Source organism: Anabrus simplex, chromosome 1, assembly GCF_040414725.1.
Source record: "Anabrus simplex isolate iqAnaSimp1 chromosome 1, ASM4041472v1, whole genome shotgun sequence".
Classification (NCBI taxonomy): domain Eukaryota; kingdom Metazoa; phylum Arthropoda; class Insecta; order Orthoptera; family Tettigoniidae; genus Anabrus; species Anabrus simplex.
Window position 1 is genome coordinate 479,942,024 of NC_090265.1, and position 20,403 is coordinate 479,962,426.

Consider the following 20,403-nt stretch of genomic DNA (forward strand, 5'->3'; position numbering starts at 1 on the left):
AAGAACAACAGAACCTCAGGAGGAGACGGGATTGTTTCAGAATTCCTTAAGAATCTTGGTCCAAATTCACTCAAGGAACTTACAGAAATCATACAGAATATCTGGAAAAATGAAAACTCCCAGAAGACTGGATATGTGCCTTGATTCACCCACTTCACAAAAAAGGAGACAAAACTGATGTGAACAACTATAGGGGAATCTCCCTCCTTGAAGTCGGCTACAAACTTTTCTCTGCATGTCTGTTGAAAAGAATACAAGAACAACTAGAGCATAAAATTGGTGAATATCAAGCTGGGTTCCGCCCTCATAGATCATGCACTGAACAGATCTTCAACCTCAAAACCGCTCTAAAATTCAGGGCCCTCAGAAACCTTCTAATCATCTGCACCTTCGTAGATTTCAAGAAGGCTTATGATTCAGTTGATCGTCAATCTCTGTTCAGCAGCCTGAAAGAACAGGGACTAGACTCCAAAACGCTAAACTTGACCAAACAGACCCTCACTGACACGAAGTCAAGAGTGAAATTCATGGGAGAAATCTTAGACAAATTCCTGATAAAAACTGATGTCCAGCAAGGAGATGGACTATCACCCCTCCTCTTCAACCTCGTACTAGATAAGGTGATGAGGGAATGGGAAAACGAACTGAAAGCACAAAATAGCTGGAACCCAGTAAACATCGGGACACAAAAAACCAAGCTTGAAATTCCATGCTTAGCCTTCGCGGATGACCTGGCCCTTTTGTCCAGCGATGAAGTCACAGCAATAAAGCAAGTTGAAATTCTCCAAGAATGTGCCAGAAAGGTCGGACTTCATATCTCCTTCCAGAAAACTGAATTTTTCTGTGCAAAACTAGACATCCATAGTCTCAATACAAAATACGGACAAATCAACAGAGTCCCTCACTTCAAATACCTGGGCGAAATCCTTGAACCAACCGGACAAGAGAAAATAGCCCAAAACAACCGTGTCCAAAAACTCAGAAGAGCTTATGGGAGAACAAGAGAAATCTAGAACAAAAAATGTATGTCTCTCCACGTTAAGATTAAACATTACAATACTGTAATCAAACCGGAGGCTTTATATGCTGGGGAAACTACCGCTTCATAGAAAGGGCGAACTGGAAAATATCCTAAAAGAAGAGCGAAAAATCATGAGGAAAATTTTAGGACCAAGACACACGGGAGAAAGGTACCGCCTCCAAACCCGGAAATCCACAAGAAAATTATCTAATATTGCGGCAGATCTCAGGACAAAAAAGGCTAAAATTTTATGGACATGTTAAGAGGCTTCCAGAAACTAGACTAACCCACCAAGTTCTTGAAAGAGTTGACAAACTGAAGTATTTTCCTTGGATACAACAAACAAAAGCAGACATGAAGAACGCACAAATTCTCTGTGAAGACATTTTGAATATAGAAAGAAAATTGACAAGTGGGAAGTTACTCCAGAGAATGAAGTACCAAAAAGAGCAGGTACCAAGTGGACGGAAGAAAGGAAAAGGATCTTTAGTCAACAGATGGAAGCATCCTGGATCCTCCGCAAACGAAATCATAATAAAGCTTTGTGTGTTCCGAAAGGGACCATTCACGCATAATAATAATAATAATAATAATAATAATAATTGTACCGGGCGGTACACCTCCACGCCGCTAATTCAAACTTTGCGCCAGTTGAAACTCATCTGCTGGAGGAAGTCTGAACTTTATCTACTGTGTTAATTTTCAAGTTTCTCAGAAGATGTCACTACTTGGAAATTTTGGAGTTTCTGAACTGGGTCGTTTTCGATGTATTTTTGTTTTACCTGTAGTAAGAAGTGTGAACTTTCTCTTCTAGAGGACACTACTGAAGAACTACAATGGTGCACCCTAGTGCGAAGTGAAAGAACTGTTTTTTTTTTTTGAGAAATTTTTATTTCAAAAGTTTGTTCCTTGTTAAATTTCTTTCCGTTATTGTTTAAGTTGGCTGTATAACCCTTTCCTTCCCCTTGTTTTGAATTTAGCCAATCCCAAATTTCTTTAATTAATTTCTGACCAATCAGATGTATCTTCTCCAACTTGAATATCTTGCTTAACCCTAGCCAATAAAGTTTTTGTGGGCGGGTGTTCTCATTTCCGAAACGCCTCGAACTTTCCACGAGAGTATATAAACTGCTGATTTTCGGGTCTCTGCGCCACTTCAGTACCAACTTTCAAAGTGTAAGGTACATAGCAGGGGGCGGGAAGCGCCTCTTTCTTCGGGCAGCAGTTCAACAACAAGGTAATGGCCGTTTAATAACTTCTTTTCTTGCTAGTTCAGCAGTTTAACTCTCGGGGCGGGTCCGAAGCGTTTCCACCATGTAACTTTCCCTAAAATGTAAAGACTCTTAGCATCTATTCTCTTTTAAAGCTACATATTGGGATAGAGAGTGCTTAACCCTCTCGAGCTCCCACTCATATCGTTTTGAGGTGAACTTATTTTTCATAACCGATTCTTCCTTAACGTAATGTAAATTGTTTCCTTCTAAAGTCACCTCTTTAGTATGGGATTAGCCCTTGCATTAGCGGCCTAGAGCCAGATTAGGTTTAAAACAAAAGGTATTAGGAGTGCAGATCGCCTCTCAAATTGTTATTTTGGAGGTCATGTAATTAACCTTTTTCTCACTTGATAGGCCTCAGTAGGTTGGGTATTTTACCCCCGTGTCTATGTCCTTAGAGGACAACTTGAAGGTGGAGTTTGGTGTGGCCTTTGATAGGCTTAAAGTTGAGAGCGAGTGGCTCTTTCTTGAAAATTGAGTATGTATGCCTCGAGGAGGCTTTTCTGTGTAATTTAGAGCAAGTGCTCCTGGGCATGAATGGGGTTTTCTGCCCCTCTGTTAAATCTTGTTTTGGGGTAAAGTTGGGCTAGTTGCCCAAGAATTGTGAGTTCGGGGCTCGAAGCCCAAATCCTGTAAATACTGTAATTGTACTTTTGTTGCCTTGCTACTCTGTACCTGCCATTCTTGTTATTTCTTAATTTTGAAAAGAAAATATAACCTTGTTAAATTTTAAATTAACTTTAATTTCGTAGCCTGAGACCTGTTCACCCCCGCACCTTCTTTCACCTCCGCTAATCCACCAAACCACGGTACCAATAATAATAATAATAATAATAATAATAATAATAATAATAATAATAATAATAATAATAATAATAATAGAGATCTTTTGGAGTTCCAAATCAGAACAGGCAATTTCCTTACATACAACTGAAATCAGGTCTATTTATATTTCATACTTTCCTTCATTGCTTTACTAGGCGGTTATATATATAAAATAAAATAAAAAAATCATACCTGAACATGTAATACAAAGTAGTAAAAAATTTTAGAAAAATCTTTAGATATCACAAAAGGACTGCAAGGTAAATGTTAAAAAATAAACTGAATCAAAAGCCTTTGACAGGAAAGATTTATATTCCTTTATAGTTTACCTGTGTATATCGGAACACCGGCAGTTACGCAACATTTAAATGCTCTTTATTAGCAGTAAATGTGAACTACAACACCAAGTTCGAGGTTCAATCGCCTCCTAAATCTGAAGAGATGCTACTCTTAAAAGTAGAGTCAAAATCAGGTTCGTTAGAGTTCCTTTTAAGGATAAAAATTGTCGCCATCTATGCTATTACAAGATCAGAGAATAGTGTAACTTGCAAGCACACTAGAACAGAGGTATTCAAAGTGTGGTACACGGGTTTGTCTCGAGGGGTACGCAAATTATTGTAGCCCCTGACTGTTTTTGGTGAGCAGTTCAGCAAAGAGTTGAGCCAGGTGATTTTCAATAAAATATTTTAATTTAGTGTTTTTGTCTACCGTATGTCTAAAATATGTTTTTGTACCTCTCTTAAGTTCTAACTTCTGTTAGGATATGGAGACTTACATGACCCATCTCTATATAGGGATTTACGCATTCTTAACCCCCCCTGTTGCTCAGTTCGTTCTTGTGGATTAACTGACCCTCACCCAAGTATAAAAGCCAAACACAGGAATCACTTCTATCGTAAACCAGTCCTCACCCTTGCAGTCATCAGCATTCATCCATGCACAGAACTTCTAGCTTCAAAGAAACAAATCCATCGATACCATTGACCAGATATGTAATAAAAGCTTAATTATGCCGCAGTGTTCTTAAAAAGGCTACGAAATTCACTTAATCATTAAAAATTTTCTTCAGCAGCAGTGTATATAGTGCAATAGTAATTGTTGCATTAATAATAATATTGTTGCTAGGCAATGACAACCACGTAATTTCACTTGTGACAATACCTAGTATCTCCATCTCCCTTGTGAAGGCTTGCCGCGTTGCCCGAGAATGGAAATGACTCCAAAAACTGGGCTATCATTAAGCACTGAAAATGACAGGAACAGTTCATGAGCTATTGCTCACTGCTCAGTTTTGGGCTTCTTCTGTTAACTTTACTCCGAATGAGTCAAGGGCGTAGCCAGGGCGGTTACCGAGTGTGGAACTTTTACAAAAAGAAAAACGGAAACTAACAACAAACAAAATAAACATTCAGAAACATAACTGTAGAGCCAACAGATCTGTTGAGTCTATTTTTTAAAAGGCCTCGTAAGTGGGATGTTAAGACTAAACTGAACATGCTATTCATTGTAAAACTGTTGTCCTTGAGACTGTTGTTCTTATTCTGTATTTTAGTGTAAGATTGTGTAGTGCACTGCAATTTGAATATCAACACAATTAACTTGTATCAGTGTCCTTATAATGACAAATCATGCATTTGCACACACAAGCACCTTCATTGTGTTCTATCATAATTTAGTAACTATGAATCCCCATCGGCCGATCCTGGCTACGCTACTGGAATGAGTTACAAGGTTTCATTTTGAACAGAAAGGACATATATTATACCCAATTATACTCAATCAAAGTCCCCGATGTATGCGGAGTTATGCTACCCGCCGAACACGCTTCCCCTGCGAACATGTCAGCTGTGAGCAGCGGGGAAGTGAGACGTCACAACTGGCTAACTTGGCCAAGGTTGTATTACGTCAGACGGAATGTTCCATTCTTTTCCATCGTTAATTTCTTTTAAATGGATTAATGATATGAAGAAATGAACTACATCATCGTATAGCCAAATTTTTTATAATCCTGATTCCCAAGTTTCATGGAGATCCGTTAAAATGTACGAAAGATATTAGCAATTATAATTCCCAGGGGATACTGAATAAATAGGCACGCATTTCGCTTGTCAAGCCAGTCTACCTTGTGCCACAGTCGAGGTCGGTCGGTCGTTGGTCATTCTGCTGCCGTGATATTGGTCGCCAGTTCGACTCTCCGATGGAAGTTTAAGTTTGTGTACTACTGAACTCTGATTCTACAATGCATCTACTAGACTTATGGCCGGTTTCACCAAGCTTCGTCCTAATATGCTTGACGCCTGTCAAAAATGATGACCCGTTTCTTTTTGACGCTTCGTCAAAACGTTTTACATTTCGTCGTCACTAGTGAGCTGAAATAGACGCTCCGTTTATTTTGACACGATCTTGCATTTCAAAACGACGTTATATCGCGATATATCGAGTTTTATCGTACGTTCCGATTGCCATTTCTCGATTAATAATTGAAGTACTGAGCTGTGGTTGAAAATAGACTTGTTTTGTTATTTAATTTTCTGTTGTAAGAGTGGTCTCAAAAATGGAAGATGATAATAATAATAATAATAATAATAATATTTTGTCAAAGAAGAGAGGATCCAAATTCTCTGAAGACGAGAAGAGTTTGTTCGCGAGTCTTGTTGCCGAAAGGAAAGAGACAATCAAAAACAAGAAAACCGATTGCATAACGTTGCATGATAAAGAGAAAGCGTGGATAGAATTTGCAAATTGTTTTAATTCTCATGAATTTGTTTGTAAGAGGTCAGTGAAACAACTGAAAATGTTTTATGACAACTTCAATAGAAGGGCTAAGCAAAAAGACGCCAGGATAAGGTGAATATGTTTAAAACTGGAGGTGGAGTTGCTGTAACCCCTTCATTAGACCAAACATCACAACTCCTAGAAATAATCAGGGACCAAGTAGAGCCTCTTCCCAACAACTTGGATAGCGATTCTGCATACATAGGCCTAACCACATCCAGTAGCAACACTATTGAACCATGCAATGTACTGGTGACGTTTGAAGAAGAACCTAGTACAGAGATCCTTATTCCTACCAGTGAAGAAACGGTCCCGAATACAATCCATGACCTTCCACCATCAACTAGTGGTAGCAAGATATCGTGAGCATCAAGAAACCGGCCTTCTTTTAAGAAATCAGAAGCATTGAAAGCACGTGAAAAAGTTATTGAATTGTCAGAAGCAAGAAGGGATCTCTGCAAGCAAGAATTAGACATGCTGCAATTAAGACATAACAAAGAACTAGCCTTAATACACATGAAAAAAGAAACCGAAAAAATTAAGCAAGAAAATGAAAAACTAAAGTGCAGTGCTAGAGGCAAAACTTTCCTTTTATTTGAAGAAACAATAGACTAAATTTAATAATAATAATAATGATAATAATAATAATAATAATGTTCTACGAATGTATTAACCTATAAACTTAAGTAACATTAACCAATGACCTATTAGTAACAAACATACAGTCGCATTAAATATTGCCTGTTATGTGCTATAGAAAACAATGAAGTGTGTGCTTGTTTATATAATATTAGTGATACAGAACTCATGTGTTTTAAATGTATTCCACTTTTAAAGCAGTGTCTTGACGGAAATGGTTTTCAAAGATTCTGTTCCGATTAACAACTGGAGTACCATTTTGATCAGCTACGCCAGGTAGGTGTACATTAATTTCCTCAAAGATTAAATAATTCCTGTTAAGTCGTCTTTTCTTCTAGATAGTGATGGAGTACTTCATCTTCCTTGGTTTGCATAGCAATATTATGTAGCACAGAGGTAGCCACTATGACAGACACTTATTTTTAAACCCAGTGATAAGGCCGTAAATCTCCTTTTCCATACTCCATATTATCGTTCAACAGTGTTTGTCTTAATATGGGCTCTGTTGTAGTTTTCCTCGCCTTGATTTCGTGGATTTAAGAATGGCGTAAGAAGAAAATGTGTAAGCCGATATCCATTATCCCCTAGGAGATGTCCGTCTTGGATTCTTCCCGTCTCAAATTTCATTCTTATTTCAGAATTATCAAAAATAAAACTGTCATGAACCGATCCAGGCCATCTAGCAACAATATCCCTTATTAGTAAATTAGCATCACAAATAGTCTGTACATTAATTGAGAAATAGGACTTTCTGTTGCGGAAAACTTCTGCATTATGTCCACCAGGAGACAGTATAGGTAGGTATATGTGTGCAGTCGATGGCACCTATTACTCCAGGGAAGTTGCTTATCATATAAAAATGGCGAATAACTGAATGAGCTTCGTCACCTTCAGTAAAATTCACATACAGGAGTCTCAAGGAACCAATTGCTTCGGAAACTTTCCTAATATAGCGACAAACTTAATTTAGATACACTATTCACATCTGCTAGTACCAACTGAAAAGAACCAGTAGCATAAAAACGTAGAGTTATAAGTAGTTGTATCGGTGTTAACGGACGGTTTCTATTAGTAGGATATTCCAGTCTATTTTCAATTTGCTTAAAGTTTCAGTACTACTCTCTTGGAAAGTCTGTACCTAATTAAAAAATTGAAGTCGTCCACTGATAAGAAATGATCATTACGGTCGGAAATTGCACGTTCAGGTCCCAGATTTTCCAATAATTCTATATACAGTAATTAAGCATCAAAGTTGTCTCCCACATTCATGATCTTCTAACCAATGTTCTGTGAAATACTTTTAACACTTCCTGTAAAATGCCAAAACACTTAAAACACTTTAAAAGAGATCTGTAATTTCCAACTACTATTAAACACTGCAGTGTTTACAACACGGACACACCATTTTAAACGAATCGTCATGTTTGAAGGTCGAAAATCGGCGCGTCAAAATTGACAGTGCGTTTGACGATAGTCAAAGTAAACAGACATTGAAGAAACGAAAAAAATGGACGATAAACGAATCGTCAAAGTTAAACAGTCGTCAAATTCATAAACGAAGCTTGGTGAAACTGGCCATTAGAAGTATTACAGCATCGTTTGCGTGTGGTAATAGAAGTTGTGTATGAGTTGAGACGTGAACAGTTAAGGTGTTTAACTATTTACAGGAACAGTGCGATTCGAACTAGTACGATACTACGCTACCAAGTACTTAAACGTAATTTGATGTTTAAATTACAAGAGATGATAGGATTTGAATGACAATGTTTAAACTTCACAAAGTGATTTAACAGTGATAAAACCTTGTCGTTAGTGAAACTTCAAAACTGTACCTAATTTTGTATTTAACCCTAACAAGTGATAAACCTGTGCTAATAGCGAGATATAATTCAGTATTTCAAACTGTACAGGTGATTGAATTTTGTGACAGTGTTACTCTACCAAGGTGTTAGAACATTTCGACAAACTATGCGTTTATGTTACAAGCTACTGACACTAGTAGTTAAATTTAACAGTGCTATCGAACTTAAGATTTATTTTCCAAGTGACCATATTCACAATAGAACATAGCCTTAGAACTGTGGTTCAATAAACTGGTACAGTTAACATTTCTTGTGTTGAACCCAGGACGGTTCTTGAAAGGATAGTGTTTTCTTTATTTAATCATGAACGGGGCTAAATTCATCCCAGAACAAATTCTTTGGTTTCATTTATTTCTAGAATTAATTCAAACTTGAACTGTATAAAGTTTGGAAGTGGAATATTTCATTTACTACGTCACTACCCAGCCGAAGTTCTCATATTTAACTTTTGATAAAGTGACATTTATTTTCCGTGGCTGACACATCGCAGATTTATTTTGAGCTCAATTCAAGCCATCAGCAATAACTGTGTTCATTAGTGAAATTCCACTGTGAAGACAACTGAGTGCAGACCACTACTAACTATTATCTCATTTGTGCAGACCAGTTACTTTGGATCTATTTCATGCCCAGTGCCATGTTACAACCGTGACTACGAATGCTCCTAGACCATCCAGACCTCCGAGATATTCGAGACCTTCCAGATATTCAAGATCGGCTCGGAAGATGGTGGCACCCTAAGCAGACATTGTGACCCGCAATGTATCAGGGCCAATACCACCCCAAGGAGAAGTACTCCTAACTGCTGTGCTGAGGTGGTGAAATCTGACTACTTTATGAATAAACTTTTTTTTAAACAATTAGTGTTCCGTTATACTTATCTGACTTCCCTCTCCTCTGTAACAATTCAGATAGTGACCGGTCACCCCTGGGCCGAGTTTTGTGTTCAGCTAGCCATCAAAACAAACTTTTACGGTTACAATATACAATACATTATTATTATTATTCAGGACCAGGATGATATAGCGGCGTAGCTGCTTGCCTATCATTTCCGCGATCGTGGTTAGATTTTCAGTTGAAAATCCCATGGTGTCAGGAAGGGCATACTATCTTAAATCATCAGCCAGAACTCATTCCTAACTCAGTGCGCACAGGGACCCTTGTGCGAGCGGGATAAACTGCAGAAGATTAAGGTAATAGTTAATAATATATGGTATCCAGCAACAATTGTTATTTCTGGTATAATGCAATATAGTCTTACTTCGGGGGTTATGAAAGTAAAACAATTGGGTCTGCCAAAAGACATTTCTGCAAGTATTGCACGTCAGCAAAGATCGGAAAATAAGATTGCTAGACAGAGCAGACCCAGCACCTGCAGGAAATCTGTAAGTTGAAGAAATATATTCAGAATTTTAACAGGTGTAAAGTACAGCACACATTTTAATGTCTCTGAACAGAATTCAAAAGAGATAGGGCTATTTGCAAAAATGGTATTAAAGTTAAACAACACCTAACAACAATAACATTGAACGCAATGTGTACTGTACACGACTTGTATATTACACAAAATTTTTATCATTTGCATAAAATGTCAGAGTTTCTCCTTGCGATGCAATGAGTAGATGATATTGTTCACAGCATTCTAATGGGCATTTGTTTACGCCCTATTACTGTTGTCAAGGGGTTTACCTTATCGTGTTCCTTGGTCTGTTTGCTTGTTTCTTGATCTTCAAGTTCAGTCTCATTAGATACTAGGATGCCTGAGCTAGCAGTGTTGCCTGGTTGTTTGTTCTGGCTACATATTTGGCTTGGGTGCACAATTGGAAAATATTGTGCATTTTTTCAAGGTTTTGTTCTTTTTGTTCCTGGTTCTTCAAAAATTCTGAGCTCTCAGGAGTGTGTGTGATACTCGTTTTGGTGCATACAGATTTCCTGCCAATTTCACTTGCCATAACTTCCTTTATCTTTTCTACCAGTGTATTTTCCATATCTTGCTTTAGGTTGTTGATGGTTACTTCCAGAGCTTTGGAGTGTCTCGTTAGAAGTCTTTCTCCACAGTTTTGGTTTGCAGTTTTCACAGAGCGAAGAGAGTTTCCGGTTTATTCTGTTAAGCGTGTCTAACTCTCCTTGTGTCAAGCCTGTGCACTTTCTATGTACACCTTCTCAACATCAGTCACATTCGATGGTGCTACCGTCAGTCGAGAAATCATTCTCGGAGCTTCCGCAGGACTCCACTAGTTCGCTCTGTACGGCTATTTCCGGCATTGTCAGGAGAAATTGAGGCAGCGAGTGAGAGAGTGGGCTATGCCGAGATTTTGTCAAAATTGAGTTATTGGTACCCTTGTGTAGGGCTTACATTCATCTTTCGGTGTGCAAAATATCAGACTTCCGCAGGCTCCTTCTTTTCTTTCTTAAAGAACATATTTTCTGTGAATTACTCATCTCACGTTTATGCTGCGAGAGAGTGAGCTATGCCAAGCAGCTAGAAGCATTCAATGTGTGCGCTGTCTGTCGGCTATGCGAGCTGGCCAATCACTGCCCGTATTCTTAAACACGTGTTAGTTGTGTTCAAAATGGCAGACGGTGAAGAAATAATAGTGAGTAGCTGTGAAAAACCTAAAAACGACTTAGAAATGATAAGTGCAAAAGGGCTAAAGTGTGTAGAAACTTCGGATTCGAGTACATGTTAATGTGTCAGAAGGAGGCGAATCTGAACGCGAAGGATCATCATCATGTACCAGCTCGATAGTATCACCTCATGTGGATCTCAGAGGTAAGCACGGTAATTAGAAGCATGAAGATGAGAAATCAGTAATGTACCATATTAAGAAAAAATGCCCTTGTAAGTCACTAAGTAAGAAGGTTAAAAAAAAAATTCATTTGAGTTGTGAAATCAGTTGCAGAGATGTACGGTATACAAAGAAGAAAGAGATGATACTGTCATGAAGAATGTTAGTTGTGGCACATACAGGACTATATTTAATACGAAATTTAATATCGGCTTCAAAATGCCTCACACAGATACATGCAAAGTGTGCTACGGATGGCAAGCTAAAGAAGAAGATATACCTCTAGGGATACGGCTACATCAAGTAAGGGCAACTGCAGCATACAATCCTCTCTCTGCATTTCGATCTGAATAATTCGAAGGAAACTGTGACTACGGCTTGATGAAATGAAATGGCGTATGGCTTTTAGTGCCGGGAATGTCCGAGGACATGTTCGGCTCACCAGGTGCAAGTCTTTTGATTTGACTCCCGTGGGCGACCTGCGCGTCGTGATTAAGATGAAATGATGAAGACGACACATACACCCAGCCCTCGTGGCAGCGAATTTAACCAATGATGGTTAAAATTGCCGACCCCACCGAGAATCGAACCCGGGACCCTGTGGCCAAAGGCCAGCACACTAACCATTTAGCTATGGAGCCGGACTGTTATAAAGGACTAAATGTTTTATAGCAACCAGGTAATGAAGGCAATTCTTGGGTAGGTACTGTTAGCGAACCTATAGGTTGTAATGCAAGGTTATTTCGTTTGGTTGTTTGCAGGTGGAAAGGGCCAAAGGGGCCGGTTAAATGATGAATTACACTCTGTAAATAATTTTCCTAATGAGTTTGAAATGTATGCTTTGAAATGGTAAACAATAAATTATATGTTAATAGGAGTGATTTTCCCATTATTAGAGCAAACACAAAACTCTAAATATCTCAGTTCCACCCAACTCTGGCATAGCCCACTCTCTCACTCACTGCCTCAATTGGCATCCTACTGATCATGGTTTTACAGTTTTTGTTGAATTGCCTTTTTATTTTTATTTTTTAGAAAAGCATTTTAATGTAGTCTGATAGTAGTTTAATTATTTCAGGAAGCTTCTTGCAATTTGGGCAGCTACAGTTTCTGTTCACTGTATGGATTAACACATGCGATATGGCAAATATCTGTATGCAGTTATTGCACACGCTACTTTTCCCTCATGTGTGGGCCAATTTGTGCTGTTGTGGGTATTCCTTCCCTGATGTATTCTGTGTTAAGAGACCTCCACTGTATTCTTTGTTTTGGTGCACAATTTGCGTGTAACTGTGTTTCGGGCTCCTTAACCTCACTTGCCCTCTAGTTAAGGAAGGTGATATTTAGTGGTGGTATCTTCATAATTAATTCCTGTGGTGTTATGTCATTGCTTTCTTTGTGTTTGTTTTCCTCTTGGCACTAACACTTATTTAAGCTACGAGATCACTGTTTAGCCCTGTAAAAGCATCCAATATCCGGGACTGGAGACGACACACACGCGCAAAATTAATGCCTAAGTACAGCTGCCGCATTGGAAAGACTATCAGACACTGTCTAAAACCAATATTCAACCGGCCATATTTAAACACCACCGCGAACACTGTATAACCTCAAATGTTAGGTATGAATCACAATTAGATGTTATGTACCATGAAACATAACAAGGCACAGTCCAGTAACTCAATTTGACAATTCTTAGCAACCAATATATTTTATTACATTTGGGATAATTTCTCTGGAATTATAGGTCACTTCGACTACACCCATATCAGAATAACCTGTCCCAATAGTCAGAGGGCTGTCACATCATCCAGGAGGGATTCAGTTATTACATTTAATGCCAAGTAACCACACATAATAGTAACAATAAAAAGTAGGCTGCGAGAGATTTTTTTTTCTTCTGATAATCGTCTTGCTAATTGAGGTAAGTTTTCAGAAACTATGAGATAGGAAAAGGCAAGGACTGGAAAGGAAGAGCAGTGGCATTAATAACCCCAGTACTTTCCTGATGTAAAAATCTGGAAACTATGGAAAACGATCTCCAGAGCTGCCGATGGTGCGTTTCAAAAGTATGATTATGTCCAATAACGGACCAACTACACTGGTATTATGATCTCTAGAATGCAAGGTACCTCTATATGGCCTGTACAACTCATTCAGTTACACAGTAATATAGTGTCATCTTCCCTGCCCAGAAGCTATTTTGAGTACACTCACCTTAACAGTACTGTAATCAAAGCTACACTTACTCGTTCAGTGGCAGGCTGCTTTAATGTCGATAATGTTATGAGATTTCATTTCCATCGAAAGCGATATTCTTATTTGTGGGCAAATCGTGCCCATGCTTAGCCATATTTGAGTAATGTGTAGGTAGACTACAGCTGACCTACGTTTGGAGCATGCACTGATAAATTTCATTGGTAAGCAAAGAGTTACTTAGAAGATACTTTTACTCCCATTTATGAACCAATATTGGAACATAAAAACTATGTCTAGCTAAACACTGGCTGAACCCTGTTTATGCAATGGTAGACTGTGATAGACTTACATTTTTTAGATAGAATTTTTCCAAGGATTAAAACTAGTCACTGTTTCTGAAATCTACCCATACATTCCAACAATAAGAAATAAAATAGTTTTGCTTCTCTTGTAAAATGAGAATTTTGTAGGTATGAAGTATTGCACTGACACTGTCAGTATGGTAAATAGGTCATAACCTGATTGGTATTATGAGGAAGTGAACTGTAAATGGAATTCTTTACAGTATGGAATAGTTTTTCTAAGAGACTACTTCAGAAGCCTATGAGTAACAACGAATTCAAGGTGTACTTACCTAAACCTCTTGCAGCAACATCTGTGGCAACTAAAATGGATGACTTTCCAGTCCGGAATTCTGAAAGAGAGAAAATAAGATGCAGTAAGAAAATAGAGCAAGACTGATGATTAATATACTTGCATGCACATGGTATACAATCTTATTCAGATGTTTGCTTTTATTCGTGGGTCGGGGGATGACTTTGGGACGACTTCCGACCTGTGCAATGCAAGACACTATATGTCAGTGCCTTGTAGTTACGAAATAGTCACGGGTGTTGCATTAATATATCAGGTGAAATAAAAAACATCTGATCATTTCATATCTCATAAATTAGGTCGTCAATTTCAGGAGAAGTAGGTTTAAAGCGTGATTTATGGGGTCAAAGCATAATTATCGTTTTACTCGTCAATGTACCTAACAAATAAATGTGCCAAAAAATGAGGTTCCTAGAAGGAAACCATAATTTAATTTCAAGCCTTTTCAATCGTGAAATTACCAGCGTTATGCCCCAGTGTAACAGTGGGTTCATCAATTGGATTGCCACACATTTCAAAGATGCTGGCGGCTAGTGTGCTGTTGTGACACCGCTGCAAGCCTTTTATGTAGGACAATGCAGTGACTGCACTAGGTGAAGCACGTACCTCCACTAGTATAAATGCCTGCCTTTGACCTTTATATCAAGGCTCTGGTAATTTCACGATTGAAAAAGCCTGAAGAGCTTAAATCAGGGACTCTCAGGGTGCATGCACCAGTGCATTGTGCTGAGCACGGTGCAAAAGACTTCGTTGGTTGACCAGAGTGCAGCAATAGGGCTGTCTCTCTCTTTCCCCACGCCTATCCCACTAGCTCCGCCGGTCTCCCTCTTCCTCACTTGCTCCGTAGCGCTCCAAATCTGAGCAGAGTTGAGCCAAACTTAGCCCGGAGTAGCCCAGAGACGAAGCGTTAGTCCGAGCTGAGTGGGATCGATGCACTGTGCACAGGAACTCCGCGCCTCAGTTTGCACGCGCAAGATTTTGGGCATTTGAGAAGCCCTGGCTTAAATGTTTGAAATAAATATGTAGGCGGGACAGGTTTTTCTCCTGGTACTCCCGTTTTCCCTATCATAGTTTATTCCACCAACACTCTCCAATATCGTTTCATTTCACCTGTCATTCTTTAATAATTGCCCCAGAGAAGTGCGACAGGCTTTGGCAGCCGGCACAATTCCTATCCTCGCCGCTAGATGGGGGCTTCATTTATTCCATTCCTGACCTGCTCAAATGACTGGAAACAGGCTGTGGATTTTCATTTTCATAATAATACTAGATCTCTAGATGGCCATAAATACAGCATCTTTTCCATTTTTTCTTGTAACTTATGGCACTATCCTTCAGACTGAGACCCTTTCTCCCACACATTTGTATCTTTTCTTTTTGTAGTTTTTTAGTAATAGCCCAAGTTTTTCCAAATGTTAATGCACTGACCAGCAAGATCTGTTAGTTGCTTCCCTTGTCACTATGTTGCCGAGGAATTAAGTTGCATTACTTCTAACACTGCCAAAATCATGTAACAGAAGGTAAAGTTTTATAAATTGCATTGAGTTTTACATTTCTGGACTGGGTTTTGCTTTTTCTTTGCATTAATTTTTGGGGAGAAAAGGCAGCACATTCTGAGCATTACATAATCGAAGAAGTAACACACATGTAGGCTCACTTTGTAACTGACCATTTATGTTATTTTTATGCTTGTTCTGCATCGACAATGAATCACATTGCTCTAAATATATATAGCAAGAAGAAATTCAAGCTCCAAAAACCGTAAAAGTATTTAGCATCATGTAAAGCAAATAACAAGAAATTCAAGAGAAGAACTCTCCATCAGGTTGGGAAAAATGAGTGAATCTCCAGTATTCTTTGTAACAGACCGAGCAAGTGGCTGTGCGGTATGGGTCGCGTAGCTATTTGCTTGCATTCGGGAGATAGTGGGTTGAAACGCCACTGTTAGTATCCCTGAAGATTGTATAGTTACAGTACTTAAATAGTTGTATTTTCTTAGGATTGTGGCAATTGCACATATTTTCACACGTTGTTTTTAAGCTCGTAACACATTTCCACAAAAACTTGCTATATCTTAACAATTCGGTGAATAAATTCCACGAGAAGTATGATTATCTTGAATTTATATTACTCATCACGTGAAGATAACGTATCTAACCTAAATTAAGGAGTCGTTCTTAACAACAGCTGTTTACGTAAATCTTGCTGTGATAAATCAAAAGAACAAGCATGCAATATACTTAAAAATAGAAGGTCTAGTCTTTCAACAATCGCAATTATCCAAAGCTCCTGGATCTTTCCGTATTACATAGTACATCCCGTAACATTTGTTTGCTCGTCTCAATTGATCAACTGATGGGCTTGGCGCACTTCCTACAGTATGGCATATATATATTACAAAGGCATGGTTGGGGGAAGTAAATGAGAATATGTTCAACGAAATATATGAGTGGAAACAATCCACTTAGCAGTATAAAATCAAGATCTCGATTTTGTCAAACAATTATTTCAGTAGCTAGAGCAGTCCAGCGAGTTTGTTAGTGTACTGAACGACTTTTCTCACAAACAATATAGTGATTCTTTATGAATAATTAAAACTGGAGCATTCATAGACAATTAGTAGCAGACAACGCCTACATAAAACACTGCTATGTTAAAGAATAGTGTTCATGGTTTAAATACAAAAAGGAAAGTTTACAATTTCCTAATGGGAAGGTAATAGCATAAAGGTGAAATATTTCTGAACACCTGTAATATCAAGTTCACTGTTTGGTGACTAGGTAAATATGACATAACCAAGCGAGTGGCTGCGTGGTTTTGGTCACGTACCTGTCAGCTTTCATTCAGGAGATGGGGGGTTAGAACCCTACTGTCTGCAGCCTTGAGGATGACTTTCCATGGCTAAACATTTTCACACTGGGCAAATGCTAGTGCTGTACCATAGGCAATAATCTTCACATTTAGGCCCATATTGATGGATACGACTAACAGGGTTTTTTATTCCACCTAATCTCAATACAGCAATTTGATGCAATTGTCATTAATTGTGTTTAAAAAACTGACTAGTTTCCGTGTAAATTTCATTGTTCACCATAGTTTTTCAGCGACTGAGGCAGCATACCCGTTAGTCTTGGACTTGAAAAGTTTGACCATTGTTTCAGGAACAAAAATTGAAGAACAATGTAGTACATTCGATGTTGCATCCCGTGGAGCAGACACACCTGATTGTTCTTGAATAATGATTGTTGTTTTAAGGGGCCTAACATTGAAGGTTTTTGAGGCGGAGGATCAGTGAAAGTCCAACCTAATTCAGCTTTTGTAGGCTTCCTACAAGCGTTAGTACCATAAGCACAATGTTTATGCCTTTTTGGAGCTGGCGTGACATCAGAAACAGCATCCAAAACACCGTCAGAATCCAGTGAACATGAATTATTTCCTGCCTTTGAATTATCATCACTTGCGTCACTTCGTTCTAAAATACAGAAAATTACATTACTAATTTATTTCTCCAGTTATGTGAAGATCATGCAACATTAGCTAAATAAACTAAAAATGGCAAAATCAAACCTGGGTAGAATATGATAGAATAGGTTATTACCAAGGTAGGTAGAGTATATTAGGTAGGCCATTCCCGCTCACAGCGCTCTCATTGGTTGATCGTGCGTGACGTAGCCGGGAGGGCTAGAAGCGCGCGCCTGTATTGCCTGCATGCAGCATAAACCTCGATAATTAGGTAAAATAAGTTCAATTTCTTATAAATAATTAAAGGTTGGCATTATTATAATAAAGTGGTACTTTACATACCACCTGCAATCAGTGATATAATACTGTTGATAGAAAAATAGAAGAAACTCTGAGTAATTACATCTTAAAAGCCGGCGGTAAGAACAATACATACATAGAATCACTGGAATAGTTATAGGTTTAATTGTATTTAAAACTCACGTTTTGATTACTTAGGAAGTTGTTGAAGAAGCTGAAGCTGCCCACAGCCGACTCTTTTTCGCTGAATACTTCTTCATAGTTTCTATATGATTTTTGTTGAGGTGACGTATTCTAATAAAAGTCCTATAATATGATATAATATTCTCGTCAAGTTCTGGAAATTTTGATTTAATTATAGAAATAAAAGTCTGCGTTACTCTTTCACATTTAGAAATATAAATCCCATGAAAACTGCCAAACAGTACCTCAAACTGGATACGGTAACTTTTTGATACCATTCTTCGGTTGGACGAGTAAGGCCTCCTCTTGAAATGATTGATAACCAGTCATGCAAGCACTTCCTGTGGCAAGGCAAACATTTTACCTTTATCATCCAAGCTGTCATCGACAGAGCGACATTAGAATGCCAAGTAGCCTGCAAGGTATTTAATTGCATCCTGGTTTACGTCTTCAGTTTCGAAGTCCTGGCTCGAGTCTTCCATCCTTAACAACTCAACGTTTCTTCCTGTTCATCTATGGGTACAGGTGTTACCGGCCCCTCAAAAACATCTATACATAGTTCATTGCTTACGAAGCTCAAGAAAATCTTCCTCATTATCAGCATCAGGGTGAAAAATACCCTACCACTCGGCAATGAATTATTTTCACCTTCCACTGACACACTACAGGAGAGAGGTATTTCATTACTCCCTGCGAGTAACAGAAGTCTAATTCTGCTACGAACTTTGAAAGGGGACGGATTGCTATAAAAACTCTTAGGCCATGGACACGTGAAAATAAAATTCTCCAAGCAGTCTTGGTTTAACCTGGCAGTTAAAGTGTAAGACATATTTGCATGTTTCATGTCTTCAAAAAGTCATAAGAGAGAGTTTATAGATATTGTGAACCCCTTCTGAAACGGAAGTAAAGTTTTCCGTTTACCAAATCTCACTTGAGTAATCACCTCCAGAAAGCGCTTCAGAGTATTTTCCTGGTTCCTTAAGTTTAAGCCGTATCCACTCCTAAAGGGACTCTTTTCATCTTTAGGTGCCCTGGAGTTCAGCATGTCGAAAGTGTCATTGACTAGCTCGAAGTTGCTTTCAGCGTCCTTGCTTAAAGTATACCGTACTGCCAGAGCTGTACGCCTGGAAAATAACTGTGCAGCCATTCTCACATTCTGACGGGATCTGCCTGTTACACTCAGATGAGCTTCAGTAATATGATGTGTAGTTGATAGGTCCCCTGTTTGAGTTTGTAATAGGTGTCTTCTGAAATTCTGAACCATCAGCTAACGTCAAACTTTCATCTAAAAAGTGGTTTCTCAATAATTTCAAGAGATGGGGTACCTCACAGAACACCCACACCTTCCTTTTATCATCCACTGGATTGATAAAAGAGCTCTTGTCCTTGTGTACGTTTAGTTCTTTCCACACACTAGCATGTTTCCTCCCCATGTCACAAGTTACTGCGACAATATGAATGTCACAAGCCCCAAGTTTACGAACTACGTTTCTTAACAACTCTGACGACATTGTCACGCCGAAATCATAAAAAATGGGTTGTTTCCATGCAGCAAAGAGCCCTCGAACCATCGCTACCTGGACATTGCTGTGAGGCCCTAGTATGCGGTCATCAGATGAATCGTATGAAATACGTCTCTATATTCATTTCATCAAATGTTAAAACCGCGATCTTTTCAGACTCCTTGTAATTTACTGCGCTGGCTTTCAACAGATATAGCACCTCTGTTAAAATTCCGGGCCTACATTTAAAGAGCCGAATCCATTTTTGTAAGGTTGACCGACATGGTAAAGGAATATTCCGGTTCCTCAAATAATCATATGCTTTTCTGGAAAGCGATCTCAAAGACAAAGCTTTTGCTATGCCCTCCGAGGACCATTTCACTCGTTTATTGCCTCCCAAGAGACATCGAATCTGCCCTGGTGTAAAACATTTGGACAGAATTAACTACTTCCTCTCTGTGTGCACTCTTCTTCACTTTCGGAGGAGACGGTTGTTGTCTTTTTGAGACTAGATACCTAGGCCCCTTGAGCTTCTTTAGAGCAGCCTCCCTTCGTCGTAAAATCGCGTATTCTTTTTCCAAAATCTCCACCCGCTTACGGAGTTTTAAGATGATCTCATTTTGAAGCGATTCAGTGCTAGTCGTCTGGTCAACTTTACTTTTCTTTGGTGACAAAGTCTCTAATGTTGACCGCGCCCGCTCCTTCATGCTCCTAACTTCATGACGCAAATCTCTTTCACTGGAAATCTGTAAAATGAAGATAAAAATTTATGAGCGATCACGTTTTAAACATATATAAAATCGAAACTACGATCGTTAAGTATAATAAGCCTAACTACTTAACGTTCGAAGTATATGAATAGTTGTAAGTTAATATGCTGTCGTAACTGGATGTTCTCACATAAAACGTTTTGCTGGC

General features: G+C 38.7%; 1 protein-coding gene across 7 annotated transcripts in view; it reads right to left on the minus strand.

Annotated features, from left to right (window-relative positions):
* Positions 1–20,403, minus strand: part of LOC136856974 (uncharacterized) — a 247,585-nt gene that overhangs the window by 45,421 nt on the left and 181,761 nt on the right. For all 7 annotated transcript variants that reach the window (XM_067135292.2, XM_067135289.2, XM_067135288.2 and 4 more), the window contains one exon: positions 14,019–14,078. In XM_067135292.2, the coding sequence (XP_066991393.1) occupies positions 14,019–14,078 (60 nt within the window). The remainder of the gene's footprint in view (positions 1–14,018; positions 14,079–20,403) is intronic.